The sequence below is a fragment of the Manacus vitellinus genome, unplaced genomic scaffold (genome assembly GCF_001715985.3).
Source record: "Manacus vitellinus isolate BGI_N305 unplaced genomic scaffold, ASM171598v3 scaffold_36_pilon, whole genome shotgun sequence".
In the NCBI taxonomy this organism is placed as follows: Eukaryota; Metazoa; Chordata; class Aves; order Passeriformes; family Pipridae; genus Manacus; species Manacus vitellinus.
This window is the reverse complement of record NW_021940508.1, coordinates 4,640,343-4,662,619: the sequence shown is the minus strand read 5'-3', so window position 1 is coordinate 4,662,619 and position 22,277 is coordinate 4,640,343. Positions and strand designations below refer to the sequence as shown.

Here is a 22,277-nt window from a genome sequence, read left to right as displayed (position 1 = left end):
ATAAGACATTTATTGTTTCAAATGAGTGACTGTATCTTATAATGCAGTCAGGAAAAGACAAAGATTCTTTTACTTTCATAGCAAAACATTCATAGTTTAATCTCAGTTTTTCAGTTTAAGGTGAAATTCTACATGCTGTTCCTTCCTTTTCACTGAGAAGATTCATGCATCTGTGCAGTGTGATGGAACAGTAAAGGCAGCTTTGGTTTTCAGCAGGTTTTGCTCCCTGTATCAGCTCATCAACCTCACAGTTACCTACCTACATGTGCTGATGCAAGGAAGAAGCAGAACCAGGCATGTCCTATCCATAGAAACATAGTCCTTGCTGAAACAGCAAGTTACTAGTTTGCTGAGAGCCCTCTCTGGTTTGGGAGGGGAAGGCAGAAAACACCTCCAGTTTCAGGACCACTCTGGGACTTTCCCAGTCTTTTAATATGAAGATGATAATTTTTCTATTAATTAGATTCAGGATGTGTCAAAAAGGTCTTACTTTCAAAATTGTTTTTATGCTGATAAAACCTCAGGCCCTTCACGGGTAAGTAAACTGTATTCTGCAGTGACTGGTCATGGTGCTACACGTGAGAGGAGACCACACTGGACTTCCTTCTGCATGACAGCATTTCTTCATGCACAGAATGTGCTGCTCTAGTGGTAACTCATGGCCCTTTCTCCTCCTCCAGGTCAGATCCTTGGGAACTTTAGCATTTTTGCCACTCAGCCTGTGGTGGAAACCAATCAAAAGCCAGATATCATCTACTGAATATTTTTTTGCTGTCATTATCGAAGTGGGAATTGAGGCTTTGAGGGACAATAGGCATGGTAAGCAAGGTGCTGCTTCTAAAATGTATAAAAGCTCAAGTCAGTGCAGAAAACCAGGTTATCAGTAAGTCTCTTTCTGGCTGAGATAGATGGTGAATTGATTGCCTGTCTGATCTGGTAGCAGCGAAGCTTGAGTATCTTCCATTTCTATATGGTTTTTTAAATTAGCATTACAAAAACTCCAAGCAGCTCTGTATCTTTATTTTATCAATCTTGTTTATTTGTGTGAAGGTATTGGTCAGTTGGGAAACTATAAATCATCAGACTGTTGGCAGGGAAGTTAAACTTTTTAAAAGTCAACAAAGGGTTGACATCCATTAGAAAATGAAGAAGAATGATCTGTCTTGGGGAGGGATGTTTTTACTCAAAATAAACCTTGACAATGCGTGTATGTGAGTTCACAGTGTATTTCAAACATTCTTGCACTTAAAATATTTTCAGAGCACTCAGATTAAAATGAGAGAGAACAATAGTATTATATGCTTGCATAGAAGTTTGACTGTGTTCCAAGTTTGTCATAATAGGAAATAGCAAATACAATATTCACTTAGCATCCATAATTCAACCAAATTCTTTATTTGCTTTGGATTTCGGTAAGTAATGTGTCAGACTACTTTCAGGCCCTGGAGAAAATCTGTGTTACAGAGAATGATAATTTTGCCTAGAAAAAAAATTCTGGAGCTTGACCTTGCCAAACAGAGCTTGAACCCTCTGATTGTGTGTAATTTTTCTGCTTTTTTCTCCCCTGTTTTTCTTTTCACAGATGAAAATTTCCTTATTGGAAGGTTACTGTCTTAAATTGAGACTGGATATTTATTTTTTCTTATTTTATGACATTCCACTCTACTTTTGTGACACTTTCCCTAGATATATGGACCACCCGGTTGTTTTAAGCCAGCTGTCAAAATAATATTCAGTAAGAGGATTGTGCTCAGTTTTGCAGGAAGTAGCTGTGCAAGTGGTTAAGGAGAACCTGGATATAGCAGACCCATGTCTTGTTGCTACCTTAGCAAGTCTAGTCAGTTCCAGTTTTACAAGTCTAACCCCTAAATGTGGATTATTTCTGTTCTTCTACCTGTGGTGTAATGATTTGTAAAGATATGTTTTATGTGTGCTAAGTAGTAAAATTTAAGGTGCTTTTCTGAGTTAAATTGGCATTTAAATAATTGCTGGAAACACTCAGTCTTCTAGGGAAGACTGGCTCTATCTGAACTATTATGCTTTGTCTGTCTGATGCTGGTTAAAGAAGTCTTTATTCCCTTGCTAACTTGCCTTTGCAACCAAAATGTGGAAAAGGTTCTTTGCCCTGAAGAAGGGACAGCTTTGTTTAGGACAGTTGTAAGTGCTTCACCAGCTGACATCTCCTAGCTGTAAGAAATCTGCTGTTTAAAAGTAGTTCAGGGATGTCATACACAGCTGTCTCCTCTGTTCAGTCATAAAAAGCATCTATCAGTGTGAGTTTTTTATTTGAGTAACATTTCAGGTCAAGAAATTTGAGGTCCTGATAAGACTTTGAGGTGATAGTCTTGTAGCTGCTCTCCAGTTGACCTTGAACTCGATGAAGTTTTGCTGTGAGTTCGCTCTTATTCTCAAGATCTGTTTACTCCAGCTAGACTTCGCATTCCTCCCAAAGAACATAATTTTCTACTTTGCCTTGTTAGCGACTGAGTAATTATGAGACCTCTATGTTCCCAGTTGGAAAAATCAGTGTCAACCAGCTGATCTTTATAATCTGATGCAGAGGTGGGTCTTGAATGCTGACTTGCTTAATTTCTGTATCCAGTGGCTGGTGTATCCAGTGAGAAAATCAGTGCTCCTCTGCTGCACTGAAAAGTCTAGATACAATAATAAAAGATCATCCTGCCCCTCAGGAAGAATAAAAATGTTTTACAGCAATAAAAGAAATCTATCTCAAATCACTTCAGGCTGGGGTATCAAGATGTGGCTCTAAGTCATAATACCAGGCTTATCTATTGTGAAGGGAAAATGAACTATGTCATAATGGGATTTTAAGCTGAATGAGAATCCAACCCTCAGTGTGGCCCTTCATCCAAATCAGGCCTTATATGTTTGTTTTTGTTTGCCTAAGTCATTGCACAACCAGGAAATGGGAGGAAAAGTTGTTTGCTTTCATATCAAGGGAAGTTTATTCATGGAAGATGCAACTAAAATGGACCACTGCTTAAGGCATCCAGATGGTGAGAACTCCAGTGTTTGGAAACCTGCAGCTTTTGCCTCAAATATTTTTAGGAAATTATGTGGCTTGTAAAGAATTATTCGATACTGAAATGAATGTCTACAGGCTTCTTTGTTTCAAGAGCCTCCCTTGCTACACAGGAGTCCTCAGTATCTACTACTCACTTGTTTGGGTTTGCAGATTTTTTTGTTTGTTTTGTTCTAGGTGGGTTGTTTTTTGTTTGTTTGGGGTTTTGGGCTTTTTAAGTTAAAAAGAAAAAAGCAGAATTAACTTTAAAATCAGAATTACTCCTTCAGGGGAAGTTTTTGCCCAACACTGTAAATACTCGGACTTAAATATGACTGTAATAGGTTCATCCCAGTCTGGAGTCATTGTCCTCTCTCTCTCTGTCTGTCATGCAGGGCTAATTTTCTGGTAAAAGTTCTAAGCAACGATACCCCCCATTCCCCTCCCAATTGCTTTTCGATTATTAAGAAAAAATGTCTCACTACAGGTTTATGTGACAGCAGAGGTAGAAGGATGAAGGGAGGAGACACAGCAAGCACTTGTGAGGGAGCTGTAGCAGCCCAATGCTCTGTGACTTTGGCCACTGTAAAAATGCTTGAGAGTTAAACCTTATCATCCTCACTTTTCACGGGACTTTCCAGTTAGCTTCTGTATTTTTCCTTTCATTAGATCTTTACATCTGTCATCTGTGTTCTCTCACCTTCAAAACCACCTGTTGTGCTTAGAGATGATGTTTCTTTCATCCTATTAGTTTGGGAGAAGCAATATTTTTAATCAGGCTTTTTTTCCTCTAAAATATTTTTGGCAATGTGAAATGAATCATCTGCTTTGTGTGATGACTTGTTGGGAACTGCCATGGGAATTATTTTCATTGGTAGGATTAATGCATTCATAGGAGTGTGACCTGAAAAGAGTTAATTTTTCTTCTCTCTGATACTTTTTTGCAGTCTGATTTTACCTAAATAAAACTTCTTTAACACTTGCATATTCATGTTGCATTTGGCATCATCCTACACAGTCTGTCTGTAAAACCTCAGTGCCCCAGATTTAGCCAAGTTATTATTATTCAGGTATTTATTATTGCTATGAATATTGTCAAGTGTAAGTTAGCCAAGTGCGTGCTTCACAGCCTTCCTAATATATAAGTGCATTTGGTTGTATTTTGTATCTACGCAAATGTATCTGAATTTGGTATTTGCTGGTATGTTGTGCTGGCTAAATTAGAGGTGTTGGAATTTGTCAGACTCCTGTTGTGTCCCTGTCCCAGCAATTTTCCCAGAGCCTGAGAAACCACTTCTTCTAAAGAAGAATGTTTACACAACTTTGCCTTGGTCACTGAGTACATGAAGTTTATATTTTGAATGACCAGAGAACAGACAGCAGCAGTGCTTCTTGCACTCTTGGAAGTGTTAACTCTTCAGTTTGTTTATGGCAGTAGCAAGCATGAGAAGAGCACACAGAATATTTTTATATTTGCAGGGAATAGTTCAAAGCTTAAGCACTGCCTGTCTACCATTTGCAATTGGTAGCAGCCAGTGTGGAAGGACTCCTTCTAGGAGGTGACATGGTTGTTGTCCTTGACAGACGACTCTGTTTCAGGAGCTCCCCTGTTTTCATTAATTCTCTGTTCTTTGCCAGCTCTTGTCTTTAGGTCTTTTTCTCTGCTGAGTTTTCAAGAAGGCTGCAAAGAAGTCTATGGCTCAGAGAAACACTGTTGCAGTTCACATACTATGTGCCCGAAATATTCTTTTCATTCCTGCCTGCTGTTCCAAGTTTCCCTGGTTAGCAGGCTGAACTTCCAATGTTAGTTTTAGCACTTAGAGGAAGCAGTTGTTCAAAATGTAAACTCTTAAGTACAGTAGTTGGTGTGGCTCCACGATTTATGATGTTCTCTTTAGATTCCAGGGGAATGTTGTTAAAAATTTAATGTCTTCTTTAAAAGAGATTAGAAACCATCCCAAGAATACTGGCTCCTTCAGTCTGGGGCATGTTGATGAAGGTCATAACTTTTTGCACACAATGTAATAGCAATTGGAAGTGTTCTGTCTTGGATTTGTTTTTTACCTTACTTCCACTGAAAAACTGTGTATATCAGGCTGATATTGGTAGGACCCACGTGGTAGCAGTATGTCTGCTGGTACTGTGCCCATATCTTATGACTTGACAATGTCGGCATGCTATGCCTCAGGAGGATATAACCAACAGTGTTTTCAGAAGCTTTTCCTTCATTTTTGCAAAAATGAAGTCAGCAGCACCTCTATAGGCCTGCTTCTGTGAATCTTAAGGTGCCCAACATGAGGATATCAAACATGAACCTTCAGCTGAAAGAAGGCTCTCAAATTCAGTGTAATTTCTTCAATTTGTTCTGTAATTATGTCTTGGGTAATTGATGCTGTAGAGTGTATCCTGCCACAGTGTGGTTGGTAACCTCTGCAATTTTCCACTGTTTAAACAAGCAGGTGCTTGAGGTGAACAGCAAAACCAAAAGTGGAAAAAATAGATCTCTGGTATAGTCTCACAAATAATCAGTAGCTTTGATTTTTCCTAGTGATATAGTAAAGTGTTTCCCCCCGCCTTGTACACGAAGGGAAAATGAGCTCTTTGAAGGGCAGTGCAGAAGCACAACTTGATTTAGTTTAATTAAGGAATCATAGAGCCAATTTTTAGAGGAACTAAATTTTGTTCACTGAAAGGGGAAAATCAGCATGGACTAAAATGACTAGAGCAAAGTCAGTTATTTTGAATGTTTTCTTTATTAATTCCCCAAGCCCAGGCATTCTTTGGGGATATATTATACCACTAGGGATGTTAGTTTACAAATTGCATGGAACTAGATGCACATAAGGTATATGGTATAGGTTAATGACACAGCAGCCTGTGTAAAATATTAGAAACATTGAGTTGTTCAGGTTAGAAAAGACCTCTAAGGTCATCATGTCCAGCCATTACCCAGCACTACAAGTCCACCACTAAACTGTGTCCCCTCTCAAGTGTCACATCTACACATCTCTTAAATACATCCAGAGCCTTCCATAGATGGTGGCACCACCACTTCCCTCGTCAGCCTCTTCTGATGCTTGACAACCCTTTTGATCAAGAAATTTTTCCTAATGTCCGATCTAAACCTCCCCTGACACACCTTGAGGCCGTTTCCTCTTGTCCTGTCACCAGTTACCTGGGAGAAGAGACCGATCCTCCTTTCAGGGAATTGTAGAGAGCAATAATGTCTCCCCTGAGCCTCCCTTTCTCCAGACTAAACACCCACAGCTCCCTCAGCTGCTCCTCATGGGACTTGTTCTTTAAATCCTTTATCCAGCTTCATTGCCCTTTGCTCGACATGCTCCAGCACATCAACATCTTTCTTGTAGTGAGGGTCCTCAAGAGGAACACATTGTTTGAGGTGTGGTATGAAAGTATGGCTACAAATACTTTTGTTGCACCATCTCGCTTTCAGAAGTATTATCTTCTTGGGAGGCAGTGGAGGGATGCCAAAAGGTGTAAGGACAGGGAGGAGAGAACTTGCCAGTATGTGGTTTGTGAGTGAAAGGAGATCTTAATAAAATAAAAGTGACATGTAAATGCTCTCTTCCAGTTTTCACCTGGCAGCCACGAAAGGGCATGCAGAATGCCTCAGGATCATGGTGACACATGGTGCAGATGTGACAGCCCAGGATGGTGCAGGTATGCCTCTCTGAACCTATACAAGTAGCTTAATACACTTAAGTTACTTATGTAGTTCTTGATGTGCAGAGTGAAACTGCAGATTTGACAACATTGCTTTTCCCCACACACTCTATAGGAAAAGCAGTTGTAACACTTGCAGGTTTAGGCATACTTGCTTTCCTGTACAGAGAATTCGGATTCTGAGGTCCTAAAAAGTATAAAATCCTTAAAAACTTTTGTCCTAATACTATAGATTTCAGCATTTGCAGTGGACTCCAGATGTAAAACAGTTGCTCAATTTTTTAAAAATTGTTGTTTTTAAGTTAAAAAAAATCATTTTCCCCAACTCTTTTTATTGTTGTAGGTTACATCAAGACCGTCAGTGTTGCTTTTATGTTTATCCAAGCTATTAACCCCATTAACTTTACAGGAGTTGCAGTAAGACATTTCCTCGGGATTATGACATAGTGAAAACAGCTGATACAGGCCAAAACAGAGCTGAGAGCTATTAAGTATGCTGTTTCAGTTCTCAGAAGTCCTATACCTTAATTACTACCCCCCTAGGAGAATGATGGGAGCTGAATTTGAAACTGGCGAACTCTTCCTAATAGATTTCAGTTGACACGTGTGGAATCTGTGGCCAGCATTTTCCCTGTCTAGCTGAGCACCTGGAAAAGCCATCAGCTTTCTGTCTCTCTAGTAATGATCTGTAAGTGTTGGGTTCATGGGTTCTGTTTTGGCCACTGACTGCAGCCTGAGGGAATTTCTGTCATACATGTAAATGATTTGCCCCTGTAAGGAAGTGTCTGTGATACTGGAAGAAGCATTCATATTTTACCCAATGATAACAGAATATATGTACCTGATGCAGACTGCTATTCGGGATTCATACTTCATCTTGCCTCAGGATTTATTAGTTGTTTGGATAGTAAGAGGTTGCCTGCCTACTTTCACCTGAGAGTATCAACCCAGTGTTCATTAGGGAAATCCTTGTCTGTAAAAGTCACCTTATTTGCAATGAGAGTTTACTGTCACAAGTGGCTTTGTCTTTATTGAGTACTAAATCTTGCCTCCTTCTTTTCTTAGTTTCATGGATAATTTGTTCTTTTGATGTCTTGGCCTGTTTAATTTTTCAGATGGTCTGTAAGATGAAGCGGGAGGAGAGACTGCAGTCTTTCATCATAAATCTGTAGTCAGTAAATCACTGTATTGCATAGCTAAATATGAGCTCATGGGTGCTAAAAAAGTTAACTGCAATGCGAACTGATGTAGACCTGTGTTTGATATGTGCTCGTAGCTGCTGTATAAAATAACTGAATAGGGAATCTGTGAGACACAAACTAAAGTAAGCCTATGTTTGAGTCTTCCTCTACATGCACTTCATGGATTATACAAATTTATTGTCGTGGTAGCTGGTGAATTTGGCATGTTTTACTCCTGGTGCTGGGTTATTTTTCATTGCCACATGGCAGAAATCATGAAGACACTGACAGACATCTTTGTGCAGTGAGGCTGAGTAATACAGAAAAATTGTTTTCTAAGACACAAGGCATAACAATCTTAGACTTACTTCTGCCAAGATATAGTCTGACACATTGTTTGTGTTACTCCTTTATCTGAAGCAAGACATTAAGATTATTCTGTTACCTGCCTGAACAACAGTCTATTGTAAAGACATTCCACTTGATGTAGGTTTTTATTTTATTTTCTCTACCCTTACTTTTTATTTGTCATGATAGGAACAAGATGGTTAATTCAGGATCTTGCCTTTGACATGGAAGAGCTTATTCCTCTGCTTTGGCATGATTGAATAATTAATTTGCTTTCCTTTTATTCATTTAGGACACAGTGCTTTACATCTTGCAGCAAAGAACAGCCACCCTGATTGCATCAAGAGGTTACTTCAGGTAAAGTAAAAGTTAAATTAATTTTAATTTTTGAAATTTTCATTTGGGTCCACTAGACATTGACACATTTCCTGCTAATAATCTGCACCACACTGCTATACTGTTGTCCTATCTCCTTGACATCAAGAGAGGCAAATCAAGAATTTTAACATAAAGAGTTTAAAGATTCTTCAGGCACTGTGAACGGATGATAGAGAACAATGTGGTATCTTCTCTGAGTGGTCTACAGACAGAGTTTTCCATGTACAGCTGATCTAACATAGCTGGGCTGGGTTTCAAGCAGGTTGCAGCTTCAGTCCAATTCCCGTGTTTTGTCTTTGTGGTTGGATGACTTGGAATTAGGTAGATTTGAGAGTTACAGGGGAAAAGGGTTTTTTGCTTCTGGGGGGGATTCTGATATTGTTCCATTAGAATGCTTTCTGTCTGTTCACCATAGAAACATTTGTCAAGTTTAAGTCAAAGAGAAAAGAAACCAAAGTAGTTTAGATCCTAAAATATGTAAATAATCAAATCCTCCATGAAATGAGGTAAAGAACAGTAAGGGATTAGAAAGGGAGTTGAGAGAATGGGGGAAAAAATAAGAAAAAGAAAATTGAAGATTAATAGAAGATTCTCATAGTGTTGAAGCTGAAGATGTGCATTAGTAAGCAAAGACATTGTCCATCTCAGCTCTCATTTCAGTAATACTGGTAAGTTTTCAGGGCAGTGATCAGAGGAATGGAACAGGTTTTTTCTAGGTTTGGAGTTATGTGTAAGTATCAGATGAAATAGTGAATTCAGACTGAGACTACAGATGAAATAATTAATAACAACCCAATGGTACAGAAAGAGAATGGATCTCATATCCCAACCTCTAAACTGTTCTTGCCTGGTTACCTCAGGGCTCTCCAACTGTCCTGCGACTGGTCCCTGGCAATGTTTCTGGCAACACTGATCCCCACCTCAGTATGTTGCAAGCTGACTTCCCTTACTCGTCCACACCTGGGAAGGGTTGTCATTAGCCACCGAGGCTCATTTCATCGCCGGTTTCTGCTGCTGCCGATGCCAACCCATTTACTGCATAAACAGCACCATCAGGCCGTCACTGGTGGTATCGCAGGCAGCAATTAATATGTGTTTAATACTAAGTATCTGCTGCCCTTTCACGTTCTTGCTACAACCACAGAGTGCTTTTGTTGGTATTTTGTTGTTGATATTTTTCTGGTTTTGTTACAATATGCAGATTTCCAAATATGTTCACAAGTGCAAGCCCACTGGTAATATTTTCCAGTACTTCGTGCTCTTAGGATTGCCTTCTTACTTCTGGGGACCAAAGTGTACATGTGAGGAATGTCTAACTAGTGTTGAACTAAAACAGGCTAAATAATTATTTTACACAGGCAGAATCTCAACATTTTTGTTACAGAATGCAGTAATCTATATGATTTTTCTAGAGAATCATAAGTGTGTTGGAGGCAATGCTACATTTAAAAGTAAAAAGTTATAATGTTTGGTTTTCAGAAACCCATAATTTCAGGGTCCTGTCTTCTTCTGTCTAAAGAAAAGTGTTTGAGCTGTTGAAGGGTTTACAGAAGAAGTCCTGTGAGGAGCAGCTAAGGGAGCTGGAGCTGTTTAGCCTGGGGGAAAGGAGGCTCAGGGGAGACCCTATTGTGACTGGTCAAGAGGAAACGTCCTCAAGTTTGGATAGGGGAGGTTTAGGTTGGATATTAGGAAGAAATCCTTTACTCAGAGGGTAGTGAGGCACTGTAACAGATTGCCTAAAGAAGCTGTGGATGCCCCATCCCTGAACACCCCAGTTCAAGGCCAGGCTGGATGGGGCTCTGAGCAGCCTGATTTGGTGGAAGGTATACCTGCCCATGACAGGAGGTTGGAACTAGATGATCTTTAAGGTGTCTTCCAACCCAAACCATTCTGTGATTCTATGATTCAATGAAATAAAAAAAAATGCAAGACTAATTGCCTTAGGATGTGGCTGCTTTATCTCTTACTCTAATGTTAAAAAAAAAAAAAGATTTCCTGAGATAAAGGAATTTCTTTCCTTTTTTATTTTCTGATTTAAATTATTCAGAAACTTTAACAATTTTAGGGCATAGGTCTCTGATCATGAGGATTTCCTACATCTTCAGTATAAGCTGGTACCAAGAAAGGAAAGACTAGATTGCTAGAGATGGAAGCTGTACCTTCCTTCAGTATTCTTTCCTGAAGCAGCACATAAACTTTTTCTCAGAGCACTCTGTTAGCATCAAAGATATGTTTTATGTTCTTTGTCTTTCTCTAATTGCCTTTTTTTCCCTTCTCCTTATTGAACTGTGCAGAGTAAATGTCCAGCAGACAGCACTGACAATTCTGGGAAAACAGCTTTGCATTATGCAGGTAACTTCTTTGGGGAAAGCTTGCACTATCTATTTTGTTGTGCTTGATATTCCCAGCTCTACAATTTTGTTGTACCCTGCTCTAATGCTGCAGTGTTGCAAGTGGAAGCACAGAGCACAATTTTTGAAAATGGGGTGGGTTTGATGGACTTTCATACTTGTTTTTTTTTGTTTTGTTTTGTTTTGTTTTGTTTTTTGTTTCATTTTTTTTGGTTGTTTGTTTTTTTAATTTTATTTTATTTGGGTTTTTTAGCTGCAAGTGGATGTCTTCAGGCAGTTCAGCTCCTGTGTGAACACAAATGTCCCATTAATGTCAAAGATGTGGTACGTACCTCTTCTGTTGTGTACTGCAGATGCTTCAGAGCTTTTGCCACCCTCCACCCCATGCACTTACAACCCTCCATCTCAGTGCAGCAGTTCAAAGCAATACTGTGCCTATATTTCCTCCTGGACTTCTCTGTTGGAGGAAGTTCCCTTTGCAGCTTGCCGTAGCAGAGGTGTGAAAGCACTTCACAATCTGATACCGTAGTAGCAGGATTTGCTGATCGTTAAACTGTGACATTGGCAGAAGTAGCTAGAAAAAATTCTTATGTGTTCAAAACATAATTTAAAAGTATTCCCTTGATTCCAGTAGGCTTGGAAAAAGGTCCAGTGTGTGGGCAAGTGCTGCAAAATTCTCACAAAGCCCAACCAGAGTATGATAAGCCTGAGGGGGAAGAAATATATTTGATGTAGTCTAAAGGCTCAGGGACCCTACATTCACTGTTATGAAGTGTCTACAACCAACCAGGTCTGGTTTTGAGGGTGATGCAGCTGCCTTATAGAAAACCCTCAAATGATAGAAGGAGGTGACCTAACAGAAGTAAAGCACAGGCCAGATGGGAAAGCATAAAAATTCTTGTTTGTTTATTTTTTACTTTGATCCACTCCCTTCTTACCTGGTCTTTCTAATGAAAACAAATATGTCACAGAGGTCAGACCTAATATTTCAGCAAATGCATTTTAAAGGCAGAAAAGGTTTGTTCCATCTATAGAAGGGAAGGCTGTAGGAGTATCTTAAAAATGTCTTAGGCTACATCATGGTTGGGCATAGGAAAGAGGGAGTCAGACCAACCTCAGAGATGCATGACAAAATGATGATAAGAAGTGGTCAGAGTTTGAGTAGTGAACCTAACTGAGAAATCCCAGTTAGCTACTAAGAGAAAAATAATCTCACCTTGAAGATGGTCAAACACTGGAAGTGGTACCCAGAGATGTAATGTTGTCTCTACCTTTGGAGATGCTTAAAACTTGACTAGACAAATCTCTGAGCAATGTACTGTAACTTGAAGTTTGCCTAGCTTTGTGTTGAAAAAAAAGTGGGAGAAACCCCAGATGACATCTAAGGGGGTCTTCCAAACATATTATTCTATGATTTTATGAAACATTGTATTTTTGCCTTGTACTTAGGTAAAAGTATCATTTTTGCTGTGGAGCTACTGAAAGATACTGGGTAGTTTCAAAATCACTATCTTTTAGCACTGAGCAAACAGCAAAGGGAGTATAAAAGGAAAAAAGCAACCCTACTCCTTATGTTTTGCATCATCCCTAGTAATCAAGAAGGAATTAAAGTAAACTCAGCTGCATTTGTGGTATATAAGAAAAATGTACTTATAGCACCTCATTTATGCTACATAGAGATAAAATTCATAGCTGTGTTCAAATCTCAGAGTCTTATTTGTAAGTGGATGGAATATTGTTCATAGTTTCTTTAAATGCATTTCTAGGATGGGAACATACCTCTGCTGCTTGCAGTACAAAATGGGCACACAGAAGTCTGCAAATACCTTCTGGATCATGGAGCAGACATCAACACCAGAGATAAAAATGGAAGGTACAGCAGGTTAACATGTTAATTCTTCCCCAAGGCTGACTGTCAAATGAAGCTTTCTCATCAAATTCTTCCTAAAATAGTTGATGTTAGGTGAAATAATGCTTTCTGTACTGGACATCCTCATTATTGAGAAAGCTTGCAAAATTATGCCTAAAGGAAAAGATGAAACAGAAGCTATGCAACTATAAAACTAATGTGCCTGTAAGATTTCCCTTGGGCCACCAGAGTAGTATATCCCATTTTTAAATAATTCCTACACAAAACTGATTGATAGCACTTACCCACACATCACTTTCTCAGTGTCCCAATTTGAAGTGCTGCTTTCTTCTAAGGATGAGTTAGTAACTGTTACTTGGGAACAAAGTCTTTGGAGGGTTCTTTCTTCTACCATAATGCAGCCACAACAGCAAGAGAAAAGTACAGTAAAGCTTTATGGTGGAGATGCTGTTTTAGGAGGTGCCAATTAGAGAGTTTTTGCATTAATAGATAGAGCATGTATCAGAAAATTGTTCTTAAAAAGCAACATCCTTGTAGTGAAAAATGCTCTTGTTTTAATGATACTGACAAAGATCAAGAGTCTTTGAAAATTATGGACTGTTTTATAAACAGTTTGTTAAACTGTGAAGGTAAGGAAGGATATTGAGAAGACTTGGCCTTTACACTTCATAGCAATGTTGATTATTATATGTGATACAATGCTGATATTGTTCTCTGGTAGCACCTGTGAGGATAAGACTGGCCCTAACTTGTTTTTTATCAGTCCAAAGTTCATAAGTGCACTCTTTTATTCAGTTGTCTAAAGAAAACTGCCTGCTTGTCTTTGTTAGTTTGCATGGCCTCCTCAGTGCTTTGAACCTGAGCTGCTGCACACTCTGGGACCTCTGCCTTCTCCTCACTTTCTTACTATATAATCAGCAGACAGTGTTAAGACTTTCTTCATTAATTTGATGAAGGAGTTTCTGTCATAGATAGGACTCACATTTTTGTATTTTCTTTTTTTAAGAAAGTACTGTGTGTAGAAGCAAGAGAATGATATAATATGAAATATACTGTTTACTTCTTGCTTTCATTGTGGTGAGGGGAGTGACTACTCCTGCATCTCATGTTCACAAAAGTGGTTAAGATTTTACTGAAACGGGAGAAGCCTTACTGGGAAAAGAAGGGGATAACCTTTGAAAATGTCATCTCCAGATTTCTGTCTTATCCAGACTCAGTGAATTATTTTGTAATCTAAAACCTTCCCTGTGACTCTGGAGGTGTTACCCACATTGCCACTCAGCACTACCTTTTAACACAGCACTGCAGCAGCCATCACCTCTCCAGGGCTCACTCATTACAAGGAGTATGTTCAATTCATCAGTGAAATGTTTGTCTTAATATTTAGCAAATATTATAACCATTTCAACTTCAAATCTGCACTGAGGAATGTGTTTGGCAGTAAACTTGGCCAACCTATTAGGCACATTTTCATGTTGAGAAAGGAGAATTATGCCCAAGCAGGAAGGCAGTATTAGAGCATGCTTGAAAAGTGAGGGGTTTTGTGTGTTTTTAATTATTCTGTACATTTCTTATGACCTCTTCAAGTAAATGAGAAAAGCAGACACAAAATGTTAGGAAAAGACTCCTTCTGCATGCTACCCTTACTCTAGGATCTGGCACTGTGTAGCTACCCTATGTTGGAAAGGGAATGGTTTGTGCTCTAATGAACTTATTTCTTCTTTTCTTTTTTCTTTTTTCCTTTTTTAAGATGACAGTAGTACAGGGTTTCAGGTCAAACCCGTCTCTTGGACTCACTGAAGGTCTTTGAGGTTTTTTTGGGTTTTTTTTGTTGAAATCTGTTTGTCTCTTGTTTAAAAAGCAGCATGTGAAGGAGAGCAGCAATGAAATAAAGGCTTTCCTGTTGTACCACCACTGTAATTGTAGTGTAGCAGTGAGGTTTGTTAGTCTGACTTTATCCTGCAGCCATTTCTGTCTATGACTCTCCTCTTGATCTCAGGAAGCCATTTTTAGAAATGACCTGTCTTTGCAGCTGGAGAGTATGTATGAGGAAGAGGAGGGACGTTATTGCACAATAACCATCACACTTCTTTTCCTGAAAAAATGAGCTGCTTAAAGAGTATGTTCTTGACACTTGTTCTCTGTGTTTTGGTTTTGTGTTTTGTTTTTTTTTTTGTTCAGAACTGCTTTGATGATGGCTTGTGAAGCTGGTAACCTTAACATGGTGGACGCTTTCCTTAGGAGGGGTGCAGATGTCAGTTTAGTAGATGTCTTTGGACAGAACGCCCTGCATTACGCCAAGCTCTCTGAGAATACAGGGATCCAGAACCTCCTGTCATCAAAGTTATCTCAGGATGTGGGTATGTAAGAGAGGCTGAGTGCAGTTTGTCCCTTCTTGAATGTGCTATGTAGATGTTTAGCACTCAACAAATTTACTTCAAACTGTAATCTGAAATGTGGCAAAAACCATTTTCAAGATCATCCGGCTGAGACTTCTCAAAACCTCTTTGCCATAGATGGTAATATTTAGCATGGGATAAAGCCCTGAGGGCAAAAAGAGGTGTTTTGGAGAAAGAAAAGGTAAGTTGATGTAGCAGCATTGTGAAGTTTTGAATACATTGAATACAATTTGGAATAGATTCTTTTTTATTAGGTGGGAGAGTCAGTGGAACATACAACCTCTCAGCAGAGGGGTTGAAGAAGGAACTAGAGCAGGCAGAAGATTTTATGGTCAAACTAAGATGGATTTCTGAAGTAGGAAGCTTAATGTGGAAGAATGGTGTGAGACTATAATAGAATAAGAATTGTCGTGATTCTTCAGATTTTATCTCAGTATAAAACCCAAACAGTAGCAGAGAAAGGGTGTGATTCAAATGGCATTTGGAAATTATGTTTTTCAGCTTTCAGACAGGAATTTAAAAATCAAGCTGTTTATCTGTGATATGGGAAGTAGAGCCGAGGGGTGGGCTAAGAATGGCAAATAACTTTTCCTTTGTTAACGGTTATTTATTCCACCTCTTTTCTGCTTCACAGATACAAAATCACCGACAAAAGCGAAGCAGGTATTTGTCCTTTTGGTTTTGAAAATACTCAGAACTATCTAGGCGTGTACCATAAGAACTAGTAACTGACAGGACTGGAAGCAATAGTGAATGTCACTGTGAGATGTGTTGCCATGACTACTGTGTAAAAGGTTTTTGTTGCTTAGTTAAGAAATGTGTTTCAGAAACATTGCTTTTAGACTTGGCTTCTCTCCGTATAAGCAGCCAGCACCCTTAGTGAGACAAGGAAGGGAGTGCGAGTGTGTATGTGCATGTGTGCTTTTTTCATGTATAAGGCAGGAGCTTGGCTTTTGGACTCCCTATCTCTTCCAACTGTAGAGGAGGTGGTCTAGAAAAATACCCTATCTCTAAAACATGTAATTGAAAGTTATCTCTGGTTACTGGAGACCCCGTCCTGTGAGAATCCCAGCAGATTTAGGCAGTTATCCTGGTTTCTTAAATGTTGTGTTTAATATCATATCTTGGAGTGCACCTAAACCTTGTAGACCTGCTGGTGGCTGGAAAGTAGATGAGGGCACTGTGCATTGGTTCATTCCTTCTCTGAGTGGAGAGGTAGGTTTTTCAGGGAGCTCAGGCAGAAGCCAGTGGAGAGGAAAGATGGAAGAAGCCATGAAGAAGGGCATGACTGGGCTATGTATGAATGGAATTATTTAAGATCACTGGTGCTAAATCTGTTGTCAGCTTCTGCTTTTTCACTAAATCTTGTTTGTTTTCACTGAAGCATGGGTTACAAGGGAGCAGATTCTTGTTGTCAGGCATGTTTCATATCTTTATGTTAGTAGAGATACGGTCTTTACATAGGAAAAAAAGGCACTGCATGAGCTGCTAAGGTTGATATTAATGTGGGATTTTATTTTATTTTTTTTATAAAACAACTTGCTCGGACTTTACTAACCAAACTAACAAACCTACATTTTCTGGCTGGTGAAACTTTCAGCATGATCAAGGCTCTAAATTAAGTTCAGAAAGAAGTGGAACTCCAAAAAAACGCAAAGCCCCACCTCCTCCTATCAGTCCTATTCAGGTAAAGAAAAGACCAATTTTGAGATACTTTTAGGGGGTATAAGGCATTTTGAACATTATGTGAATTATGTGGGCTGGATTTGCTCTGTCACTGTTATTTTATATGCCTTACAATGAGTGCTTTTCCTTACGTTAGGATGACACCATGAAAGCACATGTTGGTTAGGTTAACTAAGGAAAATTGCTTGAAATACAGCATGGCCTAAGATAAAATGTGCAAATGTTAGTGTACAAGTGCTTTTTCAAACTCAAGTTGAAGTTGTCCTGGTTTTGCTGATTTCAATAAGTAAATAATTCTGTATATTTTGATTATACATATATATATATATGTACACATTATTATGTTAATATATGCATATAGAAGTAAATAAATGCATTTTGATACTATAGAAATCTATTTAACAGCTGGGTTTAATCTTAAAGTAGAATGTTACCTGTGTAATAACTACAATCCTTATGTAATACTGGCTCAGAAGAGCCCTAAATAATTAGGCCTGCTCTTCGGAAATAATCTAGAATTGTGACTTATGTTAGTGCAGGGAAAAGTACTCTTTAATGCATGTGTGTGTGTGTGTATATGGGCAGATGTTAGAGAGGTAGTTATATGTGCGTGTACAAATACATACCTATTTGTATAAAAATCTTTTACAGCTTAATGATTTGTCCTCTCCACACTCATCAACTTCAACTCCCATGACTGGAAAAGGACAGGCTTTCTTTGCTGATCAAGTGTGCAAGGTATCAGTGCTCTGTTCTTATGAGCTTAGGGAAGGAAAGTACAGTATCTGTTTTGCTTAATGTTCTATTTTGCTGACTGCAGAGTCTTCTGCAACCTAATTAGCTGACTTTTAGGAACAAAAAGAAGTCCAAATCTATTTACGTGTAATTTATAAAGCAAATGTAGATTACTCTAAAGTTTAACAAATATGTATATAGAAATGGTCATAGATTAGTTAGTGTTTAGGAATATGGTTATGAAAGTAAGTATTAATGCTACAAGAGTTCATTTTCTAATACCAGCAAAGGGCATGGAATTGAGCAGTGCAAAAAGAGACCCTTTTACCAAAAGACATCAGGGAAACAATTGAGTGTGTTCTACCTGATCTTTACCTTATGGCATTGAAGATTTTTTTTTTCTTAAATACATGTCAATATATTGCTATTATTTATCACAGGGGCTGCAGTCTTTCAAATTATCTACAAGATAGTTGCCCTTATTTCCTTAGTATTTAATGAGAATTGGGCAATGGAACTTGAATGGCTTTAACAGACATTAAAGATGCTACAATTAAACGAGACTTCAGAAATAAAAGAAATCCACTTTGACAGGCTTTATCCAGCAGGATCTATACTGTCTGTAGTTCTTTTTGGTGAGCTGTCCAACTTTACAACTGCATTCTGTGAAAACATTTTCTTTTGATGTCTTGGCAGGAAGAATTCAGTTCCTTGCATAGAGATAATAAAGACAGACTGAGTGACAGCACAACAGGTATACAGTTAATCCTTACTTTCATCTTTGGTTAGGCATTTTAGGTGGCATAAAATGTTGAAAACTGGTCAGAAATCCTCTGTGCCTTTCTGCTTAGAACATGAGACACACTAAGTATTGAGAGTAATGTTTTGTAATTCCACTAGCAGCTTCCCACTAAAACCTCCTGCTTCTGTTGAGTGAACTTTAACACTTTTTTGGGGAGTTTATAGGAACAGTTTGTTTGTTCACTGCATTTAGTGGTCATGGGAACAAACTGTTTAACTTTAAATGTTAAAATAAAGCATAAAATAAAGCATTTCAGCTTTTCGAAAGCGTTTGAATCTCTTTTTTTTTTCTCTGAAGGTGGTGATAGCTTATTGGATGTGAGTTCTGAAGCTGACCAACAAGATCTACTGCTGTTGATGCAAGCAAAAATTGCTTCTTTGACATTGCACAATAAGGAGCTGCAGGACAAATTACAGGTGGCATATTTTTGTGCTGTTCTGGTGTTCTCTTAATCTGCTAGCAGAACAAAGAGCTTCTTACTGTTTTAAAGAGTTGTACTCTGAAGATAATTTAACGAGCTTGTTTGTAAGATCATGGAAACACTCTGCCCCAAAGGATTAAATCAGTGTTTTATCTTCTCACTTTTTCCATAAATTACTGAATAACTTTGTTATGATAGCCACATTCTAAAAGATGTTAGCAGTTGGGTTAGCAGAATTTTAATTTGCATAGCTTTGATTATTAGCTTATGGAGATCAGCCCAGACTTTCAGACGACCTTGGCACTTACTGTCCTCTCTCACTGCAGATGACTAAGTGGTAGCAGCTGGGCTTTGAATTTTTCTAAAACTTTCTTCCATGGTTCTTTAATCATCTGTCTCTGTAGGATGTAGCAGTATTTCTTTGCTTATTCTATTCTAAAAAAAATATAATCTTGTCCATGTATTTATTGTGCAATTGTTCGTGTTTCTTTTTGGACAGGAAAGAACACCTAAAGAAGGGGATTCAGCTGTAGAATCTTATTCAACCCAAACAGAGTTTGAGCAAACAGTAGATAGACAAAATGAGTTCTTGGCTCAGGAGCTGAAGCCTACATTAAATGCCACTAAGACCCAAGAAAAACTGACAAGCCCCAGAGAAGTAAAAATGAGGTACCTCCAGGAAGACCTAAAGGATGTGCAGAGGAAATTAGAGAATTCTGAAGCCAAAAGAAGGCACCTGGAATCTCAGGCCCAGTCTAGAATTCCAGAAACAGATCGTTTAAATAGCCCAGACATTTCAGAAAATGGTTCTGATCTTAACCTCAAGTTCCAAGAAACTCCAAACAGGTATGAGGAAGCTGGGAAAGACGCCTTGAATGCACAAAAGCAAAAGAAGCTGAGTCTTGTTTCCTCTGAAAGTGAAGAAACCAGTTCTGATCTGAGTATGTTGAAAGTTACATATGCAGAAGTTGAAACACTTAAGCAAGAATTGAAGAAAGCATTGGAGGAAAGCGAAAGACAAAAAGAAAAAGTGAGAGAACTACAGAAAAAGTTTGAAGACAGAGAGCAGAATGTGGCAAGCAAATTGTCTGTGGAAGAGTGTGAGGAAATGAAGAATTCATATTGTTCAGTTATTGATAACATTAATCAAGAGAAAGCATTGCTGATTGAGAGGTACAAAGAAGGGCAAGAGGAAATTAAAAGGCTACAGGACAAGCTGACAAATCAGACACAGCTGGAATCTAGTCCTGAAGCTGGAGAAATGAAAGATGTGATGCACAGAATGGTAGATGACCTCAACAGACAACTTAGTGAATTGTCTCAGTTGTACAAAGAAGCACAAACAGAGCTTGAAGACTTTAGGAAGAAAAAAACTCTAGATGATATAGCTTTGAACTACATTCCTAGAGAAGAACATGAGAAACTGATGGAGGTAACAAATTCTTTGAAATACAAAGCAGAAAATGAGTTATCAGAAATGAAATCCCAGTACACAAAAGTCTTAGATGAAGCAGAAGAACTAAAGCAACTGTTAGACACTCAGAAACAAAACTCTGTGCCAATTACTGAACACCGCCAGGTGATTAGTGCACTCAGAAATACTATAAAGGAAATGGAGGAAGAAATACATGAGCTCAAAAAACAGCTTAACAACAAGGAAGGTGAATTAAGAAACTTAGAGAAGGAGTTACTGGAAGAAAAAGCTGCAATTAATGAAGCTATGGTACCCAAGGCTACATATGAAAAGCTCCAGTCATCACTAGAGGGTGAAGTCAGTGTTTTGTCATCCAAACTGAAGGATGTAATGCGAGAGAAGGAAAATGTGTCCTTAGATGCTCTGAAACTGAGAAATGAAATTTTGCACTTGAAAGAAGCAAAAGAAGGTATGCATACTCTGCTTGAAGCAAAGGAGCGGGAGGTGACTGATCTTCAGCAAAAGTACCACCAAGTTCAAGAAGCCCTTCTTGAAATGAAAAACTCATCAAAACTAGAAGAAGATAAAGATAAAAAGGTCAGCAACTCACTACAGTGCAGGAGTAGTATGAGTTCAGGCTGCAAAACACGTTGAGTGGTGCACAAGTGATCTCATAAATGATGTTGGTTCAAGGGTAACTTCTGAGTGTGTTTGCCCATCCAAAAATTCAGGGTTTAAAGTCGAAAGAAGTTTTCAGTATCTTTAACTTTGCAGTTGATTTCCCTTTCCTGTGGAGATACACATGATCTTTCAATTTACCTCTTTAAAATTCTGCTTGGGTTGGGTTCACACTATTTAGGCAACTGAGGTCAAAAAAGTAGGATTTACAGCAGGAAGAGATTCCAGAGGAGAAAAGATCAGGAAGGAGCAAAAATTCACTGTTGTGATATTACTGTATCATCTCAACCATAGCATGATTTGACTAAGTTTCCTCTGCAGCAACCATTTCTATCACTACAAATTCCTTTATAAAAAGCTATGCATTCTGCTAGCTGTGAATAGGTGACCTGTGTTTGTTATATTTGTGTCTTGCATTCAGCAGCAGAATTTGTAAAGGTGGTAAATGCAGTCCTTCTTTGTAAATATTGCTGTTTTTCAGAACAAGGAGTCCATTTTGAATAGACTGGACTAGGATGGGAGATAGAGAAGCATTGTAACCCTTTGCTTACATGATGTCTCTATTTGTCCACTGAGTTATTTACAGTTTGTTTTTCCCCATTCTTAAATTTAAGTCACAAATAACTCATAGATGGGACTCACAGGAACACAGTATGCCTTGCATCTTCTGATGAAAACCTGGTTTTTGCCTCCCTAGATCAATGAAATGTCCAAGGAAATTAGCAAATTAAAAGAAGCACTGAACAGCCTTTCTCAGCTTTCCTACTCCACCAGTGCCCCCAAAAGACAAAGCCAGCAGCTGGAGGTGTTACAACAACAAGTGAAGCAGTTGCAAAACCAACTGACTGTAAGTGTGATAGTTTGTAAACCTAACATTAGTCCCAGCTCTCCAAAGATACAGGTGCTATTCTTCACTCTGCTTATTTAAAATGCAATACAGTCAATGAGTACACGGGAGGGTATTTTCATCCAGAAATTCAGTAATTTCTCTGTTTCACTGAAACATCTAGGAATCTGCAAGTCACAAATTTCTCTTTAGAAAAAGCCTAACTAAAGCAAGCTATTTTCCCATATATTTTTCTCAGACCAATACAGAAACAAAATTCTTGTAGTGGAATCTAATGACCAAACCTGCTGCCGAGACCCTGTTTTGTGGAAAAGTATGACCAATGTGCAGGGGATTTGTGCATTTTTCCAAGAACATTCATCAGCTGAAGTAGTTTTGTTTTATTAAGCTTTCTGGAAGACATACTCACCGAAAGCATGAGGTTTCAAATCAAGCAAATCCATCTGTTTATGGAGAGCACA

The 22,277-nt window shown here is 38.6% G+C and overlaps 1 protein-coding gene across 5 annotated transcripts in view; it reads left to right on the top strand.

Annotated features, from left to right (window-relative positions):
- The window catches only part of RAI14 (retinoic acid induced 14), an 88,383-nt gene that overhangs the window by 62,762 nt on the left and 3,344 nt on the right, over positions 1-22,277 (top strand). For 2 of the 5 annotated variants that reach the window (XM_029961539.1, XM_029961538.1), the window contains exons 4-16: positions 6,615-6,703; positions 8,528-8,592; positions 10,908-10,965; positions 11,218-11,288; positions 12,731-12,837; positions 15,016-15,194; positions 15,868-15,896; positions 16,834-16,920; positions 17,571-17,657; positions 18,351-18,408; positions 18,754-18,872; positions 19,377-20,888; positions 21,667-21,816. In XM_029961539.1, the coding sequence (XP_029817399.1) occupies positions 6,615-6,703; positions 8,528-8,592; positions 10,908-10,965; positions 11,218-11,288; positions 12,731-12,837; positions 15,016-15,194; positions 15,868-15,896; positions 16,834-16,920; positions 17,571-17,657; positions 18,351-18,408; positions 18,754-18,872; positions 19,377-20,888; positions 21,667-21,816 (2,611 nt within the window). Of the gene's footprint in view, positions 1-2,871; positions 3,018-6,614; positions 6,704-8,527; positions 8,593-10,907; positions 10,966-11,217; positions 11,289-12,730; positions 12,838-15,015; positions 15,195-15,867; positions 15,897-16,833; positions 16,921-17,570; positions 17,658-18,350; positions 18,409-18,753; positions 18,873-19,376; positions 20,889-21,666; positions 21,817-22,277 lie in introns of those variants that run through there. The other 3 variants (XM_029961541.1, XM_029961540.1, XM_018077280.2) reach the window with 2 other exon arrangements.